The following is a 17,336-nucleotide window of genomic DNA, read 5'->3' as shown; positions in this document are numbered from 1 at the left end:
CCAAAATAACAGAGAATAGGAATAAAGACTGATGAACATTAGAAAATACATTTGAGAGAGGGTGACTGTAACCCAGTGCATATAACACATGCTGTAAGATCAGATACAAGGATTTGTAGCTTTTTTCTAAAATAAATTTTGCTATTTTGCATCCCAGATCTCAAAATGTCTACTAAAACCTTGAACCTTTTCCATTAGTTTATTTTAATTTTTTTTTTCAATCTAAACCTAAAAAAGCCTCCCTAGATTTTTAGAGGGAAAGACCTGTGGGTGTTTTTGGAGAAGGAGAGCTTATATTTTCTGACTATATCTTTTCATCAGTTTATGTCTGTACCCATTTCAAAGCAGAGAGCGCGGATGACCACCTGACCAACAGGATCACCAAATCATTCACATAGGAAATGTGTCTAGGTCTCTAGTCCCACCTCCTGCTGAAAGGAGGGTCAGTGATGGCACCAGATCAGATTATTCACAGCTTTGTCCAGTCAAGTCTTGAAAAACAGGACATTGACCAGACAACAAGCTCCATTGCTTGGCTGCCAGTGTGGGGAAGAAGCTTCTCAAAGCCAGTCTGAAAAGCCTCTCTTCCTTCACTTTACATCTGCTGTCATTTTTTCTCCTCTCAGGCCCCTCTGGATACTTTGAGGTACTGGATGCTTTCAGGTTCTCTCAATGTTGTTTCTTCTCCAGGCTGAACCAGACCAGTACCCTCAGCCTTTGCTCACAGGACAAGTACTACAGCCCCTTGGTAGCTCCTGCTGAGCTGTTACGGGTTGTCTGTGCCTTTTCTGATGGGGGGCTGAGGAGGGCAAGACTGGATGCAGAACTTCAGATGTGAACTCCTTCCCATCAATCAGCTGGCTGAGCAACTCCTGACACATCTGTGTGCCAGAGCACACAGCTCTGTTCCCAAAGACTTTCTTATTCCCAGAATACTACTGGTGTTATTCATAGTTAACTATGGTTATTTTTGCAATTCACTGAAACATATATTTTTGTTGCCATATTTCTAAAATAAAAGCAGTTATTGGCCTAATTCTAAACATAAGGAATCTCTGCAGAAGGGAGTGCTTTTCAGAAGGTCAGGGTTATAAGAAAAAAGTAAAGATATCCAAATGAAAGTATCCTTTTAATCTTAATTGGAGTTGCAATTTCAATGTTATATCGCAGAAGAGGCTAAAAAGAGGGTTATCAGTGAAGGACCCAACTGCACAAGTTGTTCAGTTAATGAGGCAGCAGGCAAGGATGTGCTGCAGGAACTATAACCTGAATTTGCCACAGATGAAAAGTGTCCTGATGGCCTGAAATGAGTAATAGCTCTCTGCTGAGCTTTCACTGCCAAGCCCCTGCCAACTGCTCTACAGCCAGGACACCGGGGTAGCTCAGCAGTCCAATTACAAGGCAGGGAATGCCTTGAAATGACAAGTTCAAAACCTGATAAGGCTGATTTCTCTCTTTTTCCTTTTGAGACAGATATATACCCCTCCATTTTCTGTGCTGCTGTTTCTGAAGAGTTCATAAAAAAGGCCTGACCTGCTGTGTATAGCCACTACAGTATTTTTCTGGAAAGATAAGTTTTAGTCCAATGCTGTGGCCAACATTTCTCTTTTCAGCATGGCTAGAGGTTCTCCCCGCACTGGTATGGCCTCACCTTGAATACTGTGTGCAGTTTTAGTCACCACAAGATAAGAACAAATACTAAGCTATTAGAGAGCATCCAAAGGAGGCCAGCAAAGATGGTGTAGAGCCTTGAGGGGAAGCCATGAGGAGTGCCTGAGGTCACTTGGTCTGCTCAGCCTGGATAAGAGAACACTGAGGGGAGACCTCATTGCAGTAACAACTTCTCATGAGGGGAAGAGGAGGGGCAGACACTGATCTGCTCCATGTGGCAGGGCCCAAGGGAATGGCCTGGAGTTGTCAGGGGAGATTTAGTTAGAAAAGTGTTTTTTCCCCTAGAGAGCGGTTGGGCACTGGAATGGCTCCCCAGGGCAGTGGTCAAAGCACCAGCCTGGCAGAGTTCAAGAAGTGTTTGGACAATGCTCTCAGGAGCATGGTGTGACTTTTGAGGATGGTCCTATGCAGGGCCAGGAGATGGACTCGATGATCCTTGTGGATGCATGCCAACTCTCCAGGTTCTCTGATTCTGTGACTTGGGTACGCTGAAGAGGGCTAAACATACTGCACCTCTTGGTGATTTTATTTAGGGAAGCACTGGGTGCTAATCAGCCTTTCTGGATGCAAATATTTTACACTTCAAAGTGGAAAATGATTTGCCTTCGATGAAGCAATAGTTGCTAAGATTATTTTAATTAAGCAGCAGAACATACAGTCTTGGGATATTCTAACTTCTTGGTCTGCAGTATGGTTGGTCTGGATGATGATAAGATTTTGATAGGACATTTCTGAAGCACAATATTATTTCTGAAAGTAAAGAAAAAGTAAATATCTAGTTGCAAGACACATAGTATTTTAATATGGAAATTATGTCAGTTTCTTAGAAGAGAAACGAGGTCAAGTATCACAAATATGTTAACAGCATAGAGTTTTAAAATAAATGAGATATTTTGACTTAGGAAAGATTTAGAGAAACACTTCTCTGAACATCATCTGAGGTGAAACTTCATTGGCCATTTTGACAGACTAGTAATTTTCAGTATACTGAACAGACTCCAAACAAAGTTTTACTTTGCAGAAGTGATCCTTGGATTCTAGCAATAAAGACAGTTAATTTTACCCATTGATTTTTGCTCAAGTAAACCTGGGATTCCTGAGACAGATGTAAACATCATAGGTTCAAGTGGAAGACGTTGCATTGAAATTAGATAGGGTCCAGTAATCTCACAAGAAAAGCAACAATAAACTACAAATAAAATTTATTAAGCTACTCTCATGAAGTAACACACCACCTGCTCTATTTATAAACAACATACTGGAAGTTACAGGATTTAGAATATTGAAGTTACTATCCAAAAGTTATTCTCTCATCCATTTCTATCAGCTTTACAGCTTATTCAAAAATCTTTGTTCCTTATAACTCAGTCAGCAATGACAAACATCCACCCACTGCACTTCCTACCCCCATTTGGCTCAATGACCTTCCCTCATTCAGTTTAGCAAATTTACAACATCAATTTTCACAACAATGATGGATATCTGAAATTTCTTAGCAGCACATAAAATTATAATATATGCAAAGCCTATTAGTCAAATCTACAGCCTAAAAAAATGAATTTGGAATTTGTAATAGTATCAGCATCCTACTTCGTGCATACAACAGAGTGCTGAGTATTATTTTCAGACATTTGGGATTGTAAATATATGCCTTTGGACAATGCATGCAATCTGTCAGGAAGCTCAGATCCAGATGACTCTATTACCAAAGGCTCAGAAAAAAAGAAATGCGGGTTATTTTGTACATTCTGAACACTACTTAAGGCAGAGAAAGTCAAGCGAACTAGGTATTTCCTTTTGTATTCTCTCTATTTAATTAGTTACAGGATATGAAAGTCTTCACAGACTTTAGAGATGATTACATCCGGACTAAAGAAAAAGAGGCTAAAATCCCCATCCTGAGTTGAACAGTGACCCAGAAATGCAAAAGATACAGATTCTGGGTGTCACTTCATCCCCAAAGGAAATCAGACGCAGCTTCTTACATGAAAAAAAGACCAGGAGGACCCATGGTAAACAGAGGCAAGGATTGAAGGAAAAAGAATATTCTGCTCATTAAAGCTGAATAACTGATGTACCATGCAGTGAGACAGATTTGAGGTTTTCAGGTAGGCACACTCGATCTTCATCCCTGTAAATAACACAACACCCCTGTGCACCAGGCATAACGTGCCAGAACTGCCCACCCTGACTTTCTGCACTCCACAGCTCTCACCTCCCAGGTGCTACCAGCACAAGTGAGCACTTAAAAAAGCCAGACCATTTACAGGAAAATTATGGAACAATATGTCCACAGCTCTTTATCTTTGGGGCGGGATGGTGTCCAGCTAAGACATACCTGAGACCTCTGATAGCTCCAGTAAAGTAAATTCGGCTTCTCAGGACCTACAGATCCTATGCATTTCTCTGAAGTCCAGAAGTAAAACAGGAATCAAAGCAATACTAAACCCAAGTGAAGTAACATTCTACAAAGCTACTTCACATTAAAGAAAGAGAGAAAAAATCCGGGTTACATGCTTTTTCCTAGTATTTTTCCTACAGATTATCTGTCTGCCAAACATGAAGCAAAGAGCAGCTACTAGACAAAATGTTTCTTCTGGGCTATGTATGAGCTCCACCTCTAAAACTGTGGTGCATACACTTCTACTTCCCAAACTGTAGATCCCAGCACACAACACAATACTTTGATCTGACAAGATATACTTTAATATCAGACATAAAAAAGAGTTTAAATTTAAACTTGAGGTATTCTAGTCCAGTGAACAGAAGTCATTCAATAAACCTGCTGTCAGATCTTCTGTGCACTTATGCAGTTTAACTACTCTAACTGAAAAGGAAATCAGAAGTATTTGGGAAGACAAGAGAAGAGTCAATTTTCCTTTTTAAAGAAGAGAAGCATTGACAAACACCTTTTAATCTAGTCAAGTCCAAGTATGCTAAATACAGACATTAAAATTTAGAGGTGAACCTATGCTAAGGTCAGTAATTTTTGAAGAGTCCTCCAGTCAACCTCTTAACACTCTCTCTAAGAGTCATACACTATGAATGAAAAAAAATTACCATATTATATATCTCTATACATTCTATTTAATAAGGCTAGGTTCAGACTGGTACATTTATATATCATAAAAGATTTTGTATGTCAAGCCAAAAATGGGCTACAAAACCTCCCATATAATATTTAATAGCTAGCTAAAAGTTACAGAAAATTAGTCACTCACATGAGTGCTGGTAGCACTTTTTGTCCTCTGTGTGGAAGTAAAGAAAAAGAAAACATACAGTAAACACCAGCTCCTTTTCCTCCCATAAGCGCATGGCTGCTGGCTGCAAGAATTTCTTCTCAGATAACATTTACTCTAAATGCAGAATTAACATCTGGCTCAAAACTCAATAACTCAGACAAGTACTGGCTACGGTTACTGCAGGAGATATTAGGAGAGGAAAAGAGGTATTAGGAGTGATCTACTTATCATACAGTTTTCTGCATAACATTATGATCAGGGCAGATTACCTTACCTTTCACATGAGACATGACCTTCCACTCCCTGGAGTAGCAAAAAAAGTTTCCAATCTACGAACAAATTACCAACACAAGTTGCAGAGGCATAAGGTCCCCAGCTAATGGCAGCAATAACTTGCACTGACAGAAAATTTCTCCTTCAAGGGTTTCAACAAATTGTTGTGAAATAAAAGCCCAGAACCAAGCCTCAAAGACCATGCAGGTAAGTAAGCATTGCCACTAGCTCGCAGAACAAGGAGTTTTGTACAGTACACTTTTTTGTCCAACCCTGTATTGCTGTAGTTTATAGGACTATGTTCATCCCATGTTGAATTTGTTTTTGGAAGTGACTGTGAGAGTGCCAGCAGCAGTTTGATAAGTATTCATATTTCCATACAAAATCTGCAAATAATGGGCAGCAATTTTAGGGATAAATTATGGACTGAAAATAATAAATTAAATTCAGTAAAAAATGTGCTCAATAGCTCTGGAAATCAAGAAACCTATTTAGAGTTCTATGTGAAATGCATTACTTATTACTGTTGTGTAAACAAAACACTTGAACATTTATTTTCATACTGTAAATTAGTCAGATCAGGGAAAAAACATTATGAGTGAGACATCTAATTTATTTTGGCCAGTGATAAAACTACTTAGATCAATCAATCAATGTTCTTCCCTTCAAAAGTAGTTTACACATGAAGACCATTAATTTGAAAACCTATTTGCTAACTTATTGTACTAGGAAAATGCTGTGATATTCTAGATGAGTCAAAGATGTTTTCTGAAACTTAGTAGCAGGTTAGTTTCATGGCAACACAATACAGTTCAATTTGACATTGTCAGTATAATTCAAGCTATAAGCTTCAAGGACTGTTTTATGCATTTCCTTTGAGCTATATTGACTTTAAAACATTTTCCTGAGATGGAGGCAGTCTGATGTTATTCAAATAAATAAAAACACTGAATATATTTTATGGATGGATGAATGAATTATTTTTTCACAAAGAATTCTATTAGTGATTCAACCTGAAACTTTATGGAATGTGATGGTTTGTACCTGGCCCCTTCAACTTTTAGTTCCTCTCTTTTTAGCTGTGACTAACAATGCAAATAAATGATGGCTCTGAACCACACCCCCAACCACCCACCCCAACCACATTTGGCTCTTTCATTGCTATTCTAACATAGTCTGCAGAAATTTAACATTCACACAACGTGTAACCTTCACAAGATAAACCAATTTCTCCAACACCAAAGCTCTGTGGAAATCTGCCCACACGTTTCGCCCTCCTGCTCAGGCAAACAATAAATGGATGTTTACATCTGTGTGTGACTGCAGCTGAGTGTTGTGATAATCTGTACGTTTGCTGAGGAAACATATAAGGCCTGTAAAAAAACACTACCAAGTAACAATACCATGTATATCCTGCAAGCAAATCCCAGCTAGCAGAAATCACACCCTGTGCATGACAGAGATAGAGACAATTCTGCAAAGACTGAAGTCTTAGGATAAAATGAGTTATTTTCAAAGGCTCGTAAAGTCACAGAAGTTTAATTATAAAAGCTTCAATACCATAAAGGATTAGTGATTATTAACAATATACTAGAATGAATTATAGTCTCAGGGAAATATTTTAACTTCATTTTTCAGATACACATTTTCTTTGGCAGTAAAAATAAGACAGCATTACTTTTAAACAAGCTAATGATTTAGAAACAGGTCTTTAATGGTTCCAGACCAGGACATGCCAGACAAGCACACTCAGAAGTACTGTCAAGACCTGTTGATAGACATTATTTTCTAATAAGACTAACACACCTTTCATACACTCTCTAGTCTCCACAGTGGATTCATAGCATGCTTCAAACTGATTTTGCAAAAGGGTTTGAGCAGAAGTGAATTCTAGATTTCTTGATACCAATACATACAATATGCATACACACACATAATATTTATCTTGTGCATAGGCTTCTTCAGAAACTAAAAGGAGATTTAACCAATTGCTGTTTATTTAAAAAGTTTTTTTAAAAAAATCTTAAGTTCCCAGGACTTTGTAACAAACAGGATGCTGAAGAAAGTGTAGCCCTAAGTACTGGACTGAGCCCTGAGTCTCTGAATACCATTCCCAGCACAGGATCTTCAAATTTTCCTGATGAATGTTTTAAGGATTTTATGTTGGACACATTCTGTTCAAGAAGAAAGCATAGGAACTCAACTGAATTCTTTTATCATATTAAATGTTCAGTTGCATTGTATCCTGAGAAAAATGTTAAATTTTTATATGGAGAGCAGGTAAAAAGGAATAGAACAGACTAGAAGAGAACAGAATAGAATGCAGAAAAAAATTAAGGGAAAAAAGCTGTAGTCCATAATGCCACCCGAGCCAGAATACTGTCTGGATGACTTGTGGAATCTCCATCCTTGAGAAAAAACTGTATCAAGAATCCCCAAGAATACTTCTCACTAAGTACATTTTTGTACTGAATTCTGTGCAAAATAGAACAGCTGGCTCAAGTATTTACAAACACAAGGTAACTACCAAGAAAGTCTCCTTTGATCCCCACTTCCTTTTTGAAAAGCAGACAACTATGTATCATCTAGGACTATACTTTGTTGGTCAGCGAACCCAAGAACACAGGGAAGAGCTTTACTGAAGAGGTAGCTCAGAGAGCATCCTTGCCATCCAGTACTACAGCAAGCGGTTCTAAGCATTGCCTCATTGACTGCAGTTTCCTTTTTTATTTTTAAATTGCTTCGATTTTTTTTTTAATCCAGAATGCTGATCTTCTAAAGAACACTTGAAATTATAATAGCCCGTGTCTACTGTATCTCAAAACATCTGGAAGTTAAGAGGCCAGCACCTTTTCATTATGGGCAGCAAAGAGATGAAGACAGAGGAACTAAGTGTGAAAGCCACATCCAAGAGTAAGGAAAGGAGGTCAACTGGGACAGCATTTTAATGAATTTTAATACTACAGCTACATAACAAAGTGCTTTTCATTTACCAGAAATCATAAGCATATATATATGGGTATGAGCCACTACCAGAGGCAGTATTTTTTCTACTCTCATTAGTTCTCAAGCAAACACTATTGGTAATTAAATCCTATGTAAAAAGAAGTATGTCCCTGTTCTTCAGTTCTATACAAAGAATAGCAAACAGCCACAGCAGATTTACTCATTTTGGGTGCCTTTACTCAAATAAAATAAAATAACTAAAACAGTAGATAAGTCTTTTGAGGAAGCTTTGTCTTCTAAATATTCAATTTCAATTTTTCCAGAACTCTGTACACTCTGTATGTGCTTCAAGCTCTCCCTCCAAGTTACTACTGTTCAAAGTTCTCCTCTGCAAAAAACCAAAACAGTAACAAAACTAGAAAACACCAAAAAACCACTAAAAATCCCAGCAAACCCTGCCCCCCCAAAGAAAACCCCAACCAAAAAAAACCCCAAAAACCAACAAAAAAACCAAAAATCAACAAAGTTACATCAGACCTGATGCACAGATGTCATTTAATTGTTTAGGAAGAGTGTAACTTTACAAGGGTAAAGTGAATGTATTTGGAAAATGACAAATTGCACATTTAAACCAAAGACAACTCCTAATGAACAAGATCAACAGAATTTTGATGCAATGATTTTCATTTGGGTAACGTTATTATTAAGAAATCAAAGTATTTGATAAAACTTCCATTAATTTTAAAATTTCAGAGAAATATGTTCTGAGGGTAACTAATGGCTATGTTTTATCATTTTTGAAACAGAGTGCTTTGGCTGCCTTTCCAAAATATTTTATACATATACAACACTTATGTAAAATGAAAATACTTAACAACATCAGACCCCAATCCAAAACCAGGTTCTTATACCTTCAGATTTTCCCAAAAACTGCATATATTTCCATTAAGATACTCTTATACTCTTTAAAATGCTGACTTCTCTATTCAAGCATACATGATTCTGACAGAATAAGGATAATAAGAATATATATATATAAAAGAGATAATATAATGGCAAAATGGTACGTGGTCACTGAAATAATAACTAAAATTTAATTCCCCCAAAAAAGAGGTATTAGTAAGGCCAACCACAAGTCTGTGTGACTGTTCCACAAAATTACTGGAAAACGTGCAATGCCTGTTTGCACGTTGACTCTGGGTCATGCAGCTCCAGGCCAAAACAAGTGTCTGCACCAATGCAGGATGGGAACCACCCTGGACTCTGGAATACCACAGCTGCTTGCAGCCCTGACATTTTTATACTTTTCAAACACATGACAGAGATTACCACACAGTCAGTAAATGGGAAATTAACTCAAAAAATCCTGAAGCTTATTACCACTCAGTATACAGTCAGCAATTACATACAAAGAAGAAAAAATAAGTTATGTGCATTCTTTGCAAAGCTGAGGAAAAACAGATACTGTAAACTGCAATTCCGTCACTGTGCACCTAAAAAGAAGTAAGTCATCTTTGCTGGACAGAACTGACAATTTAATTTTTTTCCTGCATTTCTTATCTCAGCTACAAACTACCATTTTGGTCAGAAAACCATGCCTCTTTTTTCTCATTATTGTCTTGAACTTTTATTTGTTTAATCACAATTAAGACTTTTTTCCTGCCTAACACACAGAAACAAACATCTGCTGGCAGGCCTTGTCAATCACAAACTTCATTAGTAATTCCAGTAAGCAAAAGGCTTATTCAGCTTGGATAACTGTCACATGTAAAATTTTAACACTGCTGTTAAAATACCTAAGTGAAAAGTGCAACAAAAAACACTGACAGGAATTTTTTTTTTTAAATTTACTTGGTGTGAGGTATGTTCTTGAAAGAGTTGTTAGCAGAATCTTAACAGCTTTATGTCCCTTTGAAGAATAGGTCATCATGCAAATATGGGTCAACTTAACCCACACTTGTGCAAAAATCCAGGTGCTCTCATGAAAGGAACTGTGTATCCAGAAAAGTCTCACTGTCAAGACTGAGGCAAAATGGGGAACTCAGTACCTTGGTCTTTCCCTCATCCTTTGTCACTATGTTTACCTCTTCAACCAAAAAAAGGTGGAGATTCTCCTTAGCCCTTCTTCTAGTGCTGATGTATCTATAAAAACATTTTTTTATTTTATTTTATGGGGGTAGCCAGATAAAGTTCCACCTGGGGTTTGGCTCTTCTAATCTTGCCCCTGCAAACCCTCATGACATCCATGGAGTTCTCTGTTACAGTCTGCCCTTTCCTCTCCAGGTCAAAAACTCTGTAAACTCTGCTTTTTTTTTTCTTTTTTTTTTTTTCCTCTCCTGAGTTCCCTCCAAAGCTCTCTGTTCAGCCAGACTGGTTTTCCTCCTTGCTGGCTCATCTTCCAGCACATGGGGACAGCCTGCTCCTGCACCTTGAAGATTTCTGTCCCGAAGAATGTCCAGTCTTCCTGGACACCGCTGTCCTCCAGGACTGCCTCCCAAGTGACTCTCTGAACAGGTCTCCTAAACAGGCCCAAATCTGCCCTTTGGAAGTCCAAGGGGGATCAGTTATGCTGATCCTCTTCCTTACTTCTGTGAGAATTGCTAACTCTATCATTTCAGGACTGCTGTGCTCAAGGCATCCTCCATTCTTCTCATCACACAACAGTCCTTTTCTCTTGGCAAACAACAGGTCCAGTGGGGTGACTTCCCTGTTTGGTTCCCTCACCAGCTGCATTAGGAATATATCTTCCACACTCTCCAGGAACCTCCTAGACTCCTTCCTTTCTTGTGGCATCATATTCCCAGCAGACATCTGGTAAATGGAAGTCCCCACAAAAACAAGGGGCAGCAATCTTGAGACTGTTTGATACTTCTATGTTCCATGACTCCCTAAAATCAGATCAACAACTGTCAGTCTAAGTAGGAAAAGCAATGGGCACTGAAAAAAAAAACAGTGCAAATTTTTTTGCTCTGTTTTGTTCCTAGGTTAGCAGTCATTTGCAAAAATCAGATTTACTAATTTCAAAATCTTGAAGGACATGTCTCAGATGAGACTGCGTGCATTCAATTAACTTGTTTCCAATGCAAACAAATTGACAAATTTATTTTGACAAATTTTGTTTTGATAAACTTTCTTCCCTGATTCTTCTATATTCTGGATAGCTTTATTAGCCAAATAATATTGCACATTCTAAAAGAAAAATCAAATTCCATTAAAATTCAATTTAGAGAGACAAGAAAGAAATGTATCTATAAATAAAAATGCAACTTCCACCAGTTAAAAGAGAACATAATGGATAACTGAAATAAATTTGCAATAAATCAAGAAAGACCTTAAAAACTATTTGCAGAAAAATTCCAACAGACAGGCTCAAAGCTTCTGACACTGCTCATAACTACAAGAAATTAAAGAAGTAGAAAGCAGATGAGCTGAAAGCATGTCATATGATGTTACCCTGAACTTATTACCCATTGTTCATATCTTCATAGGGCCAGGAAGGCTAGGGATCTGAAAGTCATAGTAAGTTGGTTAGCTAGACTCTTTGGAGCTTTTCCACATCCATGTCATACTTGAAAGAGGCCTCCATGCAACAAGGTGAGGTCAGCCATGGTGCTCTTTGTCTAAACCTATTATGAAACTCCTTCAAAAATGAAGATGACAAACTCTCTCAGGGAAGACCTGCTCCAGTCTTGCACTGTCTTGGAGAGAACTCCCACTAGATTCCCACTGAGCTTCAGTCATGTAAGACAAACAAGAAATTTTTAAGCTTTTGATTATCTTCATTTGCAACCAGATGTATTTTAACGGCTTTCACAAGTTTATAAATTCTTTCGTTTTCTGTACCAAAACCAGTTACAACATACCATTATTTAAATCACTAATGATATTTAGAAATGTCCCTTAAATCCATTTAGTTGAGACTATAATCCAACAAACTGTAAAGCATCAGAGGTTCTACTTTTTGTCATCCAAGCAGAAGAAAATAGTACACTTGTTAAAAACCACCCTTTTGATTTAAAACCTTACATCTTGCCTCTCTGCATATTGATTTTCCTCCAGTACAAATCACTCTCCCATGCTCAGACTGTCTGCTTGGGTAATAGGGCAGAAGGGCAGACATGAAATTACTTACAGTCTACTAAATTCCCTTTCCCTGCTGTTAAAACCTGGCATACACTTCTGGGTCTCCAAACACTCCGTGACATTTACTTCAGGACACTGGAGATGTTCCTGTGTTATTCTGAAGGCTGCCAGTGGTGACCTCAGTTACTTTAAGATATGAATGATATTCTTCACATTTACCACACAAGTTCTATTGGGTGGCAGAAGAAAATCTGGAGCTATGAGATGACATAAAGAATATATTTACTCAGAGAGACATAAACCAAAAAAGTTGAATTTTCCATCACAATCTATATGTACTCTGGAAAGTCAAAGTTGATTTTCTTCCTGGTAGCTGGCACAGTTCTGTGTTTTGGATTCACCATGGGAGTGATGTTGACAACATGCTGATGATCTCTTAGCTCTTGGCAAGCAGGGTTTACATTAAGTCAGGAAGTTTTCAGCTTCTCACACCAACCCACCTGCAAGTAGACTGGGAGGCACAAGAAGCTGGCAGGAAGTACAGCCAGGATGCTCCAAACTGGCCAAAGGGATATTCTGTACCATGCAGTGTCATGCTCAGTATACACACCGGGGAGAAAGCCGGAGAGGGGCTGCTGCTCAGGAACTGGCTGGACATTGGTTGGCAGCAACTGTACTGTGCATCACTTGTTTCATATATTCTAATAATTATTATTATTATCATCCTTTCCTTTTCTGTTCTATTAAAAAGTCTTCATTTCAACCCACTAATTTTATTTTTCCCCCCCAGTTCTCTCCCTCATTCCACTGGGGAGAGGGGCGCAAATGAGCACTTGTGTGGTGTTTAGCTGCCTGCTAAGTTAAACCAGAGTAACCAAATTAGAAGAAAAAGCACGGTAAGCAAATAAAGAGACAATAACTAGCTGATCATACTCCAGACATACTCTTACAAATATACAATTTGCAGTAATACAGTATTGATACTGAAATATCTGAAGTCGAGCTGAACTCATGAATCAATAATATTAATCTATAACACCTTCTACTCTGCTGCAAGTTGGTTTTTACACAAAGTCCTCGCATTAACTCCCGTGCACTGCCATATCATATTACAGCAGCCCTGAGGACACGACAGGGTGCTTATCTTGGCAGGCAAGAAGCCAGCAGGGTGTTCCTTTTCCCTATAGGTGCGGTGTAAACACCGAGGCAGGACTATTGTTGTGGTCACAGCAGACCTTTAAATATAACAGCTGCTGATCATTTCTTGCTGGAAACTGCTGGTTTTTTGTGCTCACAGATGTGTATACACCACAAGGTTTTAGATGGTTTCTGGTACTACAGTATCTAAGGACAGGCCCATCAAAACCAGAGATCTTCCCTTAAAGGAAAGGCACAACTTGCACTGTGATACGGTGTCAAAAAACCAGATCTGCAAGGTAAGCACACCATATAATATCTACCCTTTAAAATCTGCTGTGGACTTCACTTCCTCACTGCTCACCCCAAAGTACAAACCCATGGCTGAAAAAAAGCCATGTGGACCAGACATAAGCTTCATTCAGCTGTTCACCAACTGCACATCTCAAGCCATCTCCATTACATATAATGTTGTCTTTGCTAGCCAGAGCAAGGCTACCAAGCCAGGGACACTCAGGATAGCAAAGAGCAGGAGAAAGCCTTGATAGCAACAGAATGTGGTGCAAACACACAATGCTGCATGGAGTCAGCTGCTGGCGTTCATTAGTACCAGCTCATTTTCAGCCCCACAGTCCTTCTTCTAGAGCACCCCCTTGCACCTGAGGTTTGTAGAATACCTGTGCCTTGCAGGGCACAGAGCTCACCACAACTGTGCAAGTTTAAAGGCTTCTGTTCTCACCTGAGAGGTGATTCACAGCACAGGTAGCTCACATGTCTCTTCCTGTGGTACAACTGAGTAGTAAAGTAAATGAACTACCACTGGGCAATGCAATTCTGCCAGTGTGGGTGAGCAGCACCTCGTGTGAGCACAGCAGATAGCTAAAGGAGAACAAGCCTACACCTATCTTTTGCCAAAAAAACAGTGTGTGCCTTTCACTGACAGCCAGAGAAGGCAGGCAGCCGGTATGCTGTGTGGTGGGGAGAGTGAACCCCGAACCCTCACTGCACCCTGAGCGTGGACAACAGCACATGCTGCCAGGCTTTGGCTACAGCCTGACCCCAGCTCTCCTCTGCCAGGAAACGGGCAGCACACAGATCAGACACGAACTATATCAGGTTCACAAAATTACAAAATCATTAGGGTTGGAATGTATCTCTGGAGATCATCTAGTCCAACAAGGGAGGGTGACCTACAGCAGGTGACACAGGAACATATCAGGTGGGTTTGGAATCTCTCCAGAGAGAGACTCCACGACCTCCATGGGCAGCCTGTTCCAGTGCCCTGCCAACCTCAGTATAAAGAAGTTCTTCGTCATGTCGAAGTGAAACTTGTGTTTTAGCTTATGGCCTTTGCTCCTCATCCTGTTGCCGGGCACCATCCTCATGACACCCATCCCCGAGATATTTATGTGAATTAACGACCTCCCCTCTCAGTCTTCCCTCCTCCAGACCCAGCTCCTACAGGCCCAGCTCCTACAGTATCTCCTCAGAAGAGAGATGCTCCAGAGCATTCCTCATCTTTGTGGCACTCCACTGGACCCTCTCCAGCAGCTCCTTGTCCTTCTTGTACTGAGGAGCCCAGACCCAGCACAAGTACTTCAGAGCAGGCTAGGACACTCTCTGTCCTGTCCCTTCTTCCTAAATAGCCCACACCCTGGTGCTTTTACGGCAGTCCGGGGCCCGGCAGAGAGTCCGGGGGCTGCCCATTCCCTGCGATCGGAGCCGGGCCCAAGCCCGGTGCCGGTCCCGCTGTCGCTCCAGGGCACGGCTCGGCTCTTCCCGAGGCCGCAGCTCCTACCCCGAGCACCGCCGGGACCCCACGCCTCGGCGGGGAGCCCCGCGTCCACCGCCCCCGGAGCCCTTCCCCGCACCTGTAGTTGTAGCTGCTGAAGCGCTGGCTCTCCCGCAGCAGGGCGCGGTACAGCCGCAGCACCTGGGCACGGCTGGACGCTGCCATGTTGCCGACACCGAGCGGCTCCTCCCGCGGCGAGGCCCCTTTTCCCCGCCCTCCCTTCGCCCGCGACGGGCGCAGCCGCGGCGGAGCGGAGCCGCAGGGCCGGCGGTGAGTGGCGGCGCGGAGCGGCGGCGGCCACGGCTCGGCCCGGGCGCAGCGCAAGGCGCGGGCGGGGAAAAGCGAGTCCCCGGCAGGGGCAGCCGTGGGGGGCCGCGGGCTCGGGGCGCTCGGGGTCGGTTACCGGGTCCCGCTGGATCGGGCCTGCCCGGCAGCTCCGGCGGGGATCCCAAGGCGCCGCTGTGCCGGGGGTGCTCGTCGGGCTCGGCCGTGCGGCTGTGAAGGGCCCGAAGGCGGGAAGGGAAGGCCCGAGCGACGGGGAAATCGAAACCAAGGCTCAAATGCTGTGCTCGGCGAAGGCAGCAGCGCGATGTGCGCGCCCCGTACTCGGTGTGCCACACGGGGAGGTGGATGCTGGCTGGGGGGAGATCGGAGAGCAACAAGTGATGTGTGCTGGGAGTTGCCTCGGAATCGCTGTACACATTTGTAGTCAGATTTCATGTACTGGAGAGATCCAGAAGAGGCCACGAAGATAATCTGGAGTCCAGAGCATCTGTCTGCATGAGGAGAGACTGTGGGTGCTTTGCCTGTTTAGTCTGGAGAACAGAGGACTGGGAGGGGATCTCATTAATACATATAAGTATATCAAAGGTGGATTACAAGAGAGTGATGCCAGACTCTTCAGTGATGCTCAGCAAAAGGATGAGGAGCAGTGGCCATAAACTAGAACCCGAAAGTTTCACCTCAATGTGAGAAACAACTTTATATTAATGATAGCAGAACAGTGGAACATGCTGTTGCAGGGAGCTTGTAGAGTCTCAGTCAATAGAAGCATTAAAAACCTTCTTGGGTGTGTTCCTGTGTCACCTGCTCAAGGTGACCCTGCCTTGTCGGAAGGGTTATACTAGATGATCTTTAGAGGTCCCTTCCAACCCCAACCATTCAGTGATTCTCTGAAACCACTATACACAATTGCACTCATTGTACATCACTGTACATTGTACCAGGGCCTGTTGTATTATAGTGATTTTTGAGTTATTCCTCTCTCAATATCTGTTTTTAAGATGAATTCTGTTACTTAAATCACACATCAAGAATTCTTTGCTGAAAGTTTTGCCACTGCAGAATAAACTTAACTTTGGAACTTACAGGTATTATGCCGTGGCTGTATTTAATACTGATTTTTGGATTTTATCAGCAATACAATTTAGAGTCATAGAATCGTCAAGGTTGGAAGAGACCTGTAGTCTGCAGTCCAACTGTCCACCCAGCGCTGCTCCTGTAACCTCTAAACCACCTCACCCAACGGCACCTCCAGGGATGGCAACTCCACCATCTACCTGAGGAACCTATTCCAATGCTTGACCATCCTAACAATGTCATATTTTCCCCCCTAATAGCTAATCTGGATCTCCCCTGTCTCAGTTTAAGGCCATTTCCTCTGGTCCTCCAAGTGCAGGCACAGCAGAAGAAATAAGTCCCCACTTCACTAGAACCCCCTTTCAGGTATTGTGACAGGGTTTCTACTTCCTTCACAGTTTGTTATTTATGTAGTAGGTGTTTAAAGCAACTACCATGTTGGTATTCTGTATGTCTCTGGCAAAAGTGCTTCAATTTCCACTTCTAATTTAACTCATGTTTTATTGCATATGCATTTGAGTATTATCATCAGTTGTAAATCTGATGCAATTTACAGTTTGTTGCAAAGAACGAAAATAGTTCTGTGCTTTGGAGGTAATTAGTATAGGCACGATAATTTATTTCAAATTTACGGCTATGCTGTGTTTTAGCAGCCCTTTTAAGCTTCTGGAAATGGGGATTTTCTGTATGTAGAAAATTTCCTGGTTATTCTCTTTATCAAAGCCCAAACTAGAAATGTTACAGGAAATGGAGAAAAACATATGCAGCTGCAATACTGGTATAAGCATCATGCTTCTAAGGCCTTCTCTTGTAAGTTACAAACCAGTGTGTTT

The 17,336-nt window shown here is 41.2% G+C and overlaps 1 protein-coding gene across 1 annotated transcript in view; it reads right to left on the bottom strand.

Annotated features, from left to right (window-relative positions):
• Nucleotides 1–15,360, bottom strand: part of LYRM4 (LYR motif containing 4) — an 86,577-nt gene extending 71,217 nt beyond the window's left edge. The window contains exon 1 of the mRNA XM_062491737.1: nt 15,224–15,360. Coding sequence (XP_062347721.1) covers nt 15,224–15,309 — 86 coding nt within the window. The 5' untranslated portion in view covers nt 15,310–15,360. The remainder of the gene's footprint in view (nt 1–15,223) is intronic.
• Nucleotides 15,361–17,336: the final 1,976 nt, after the last annotated feature.

Source organism: Cinclus cinclus, chromosome 1 (genome assembly GCF_963662255.1).
Source record: "Cinclus cinclus chromosome 1, bCinCin1.1, whole genome shotgun sequence".
Lineage (NCBI taxonomy): Eukaryota > Metazoa > Chordata > Aves > Passeriformes > Cinclidae > Cinclus > Cinclus cinclus.
Note: the sequence above shows the minus strand (reverse complement) of the source record. Positions and strands in the feature narration are given on the sequence as shown.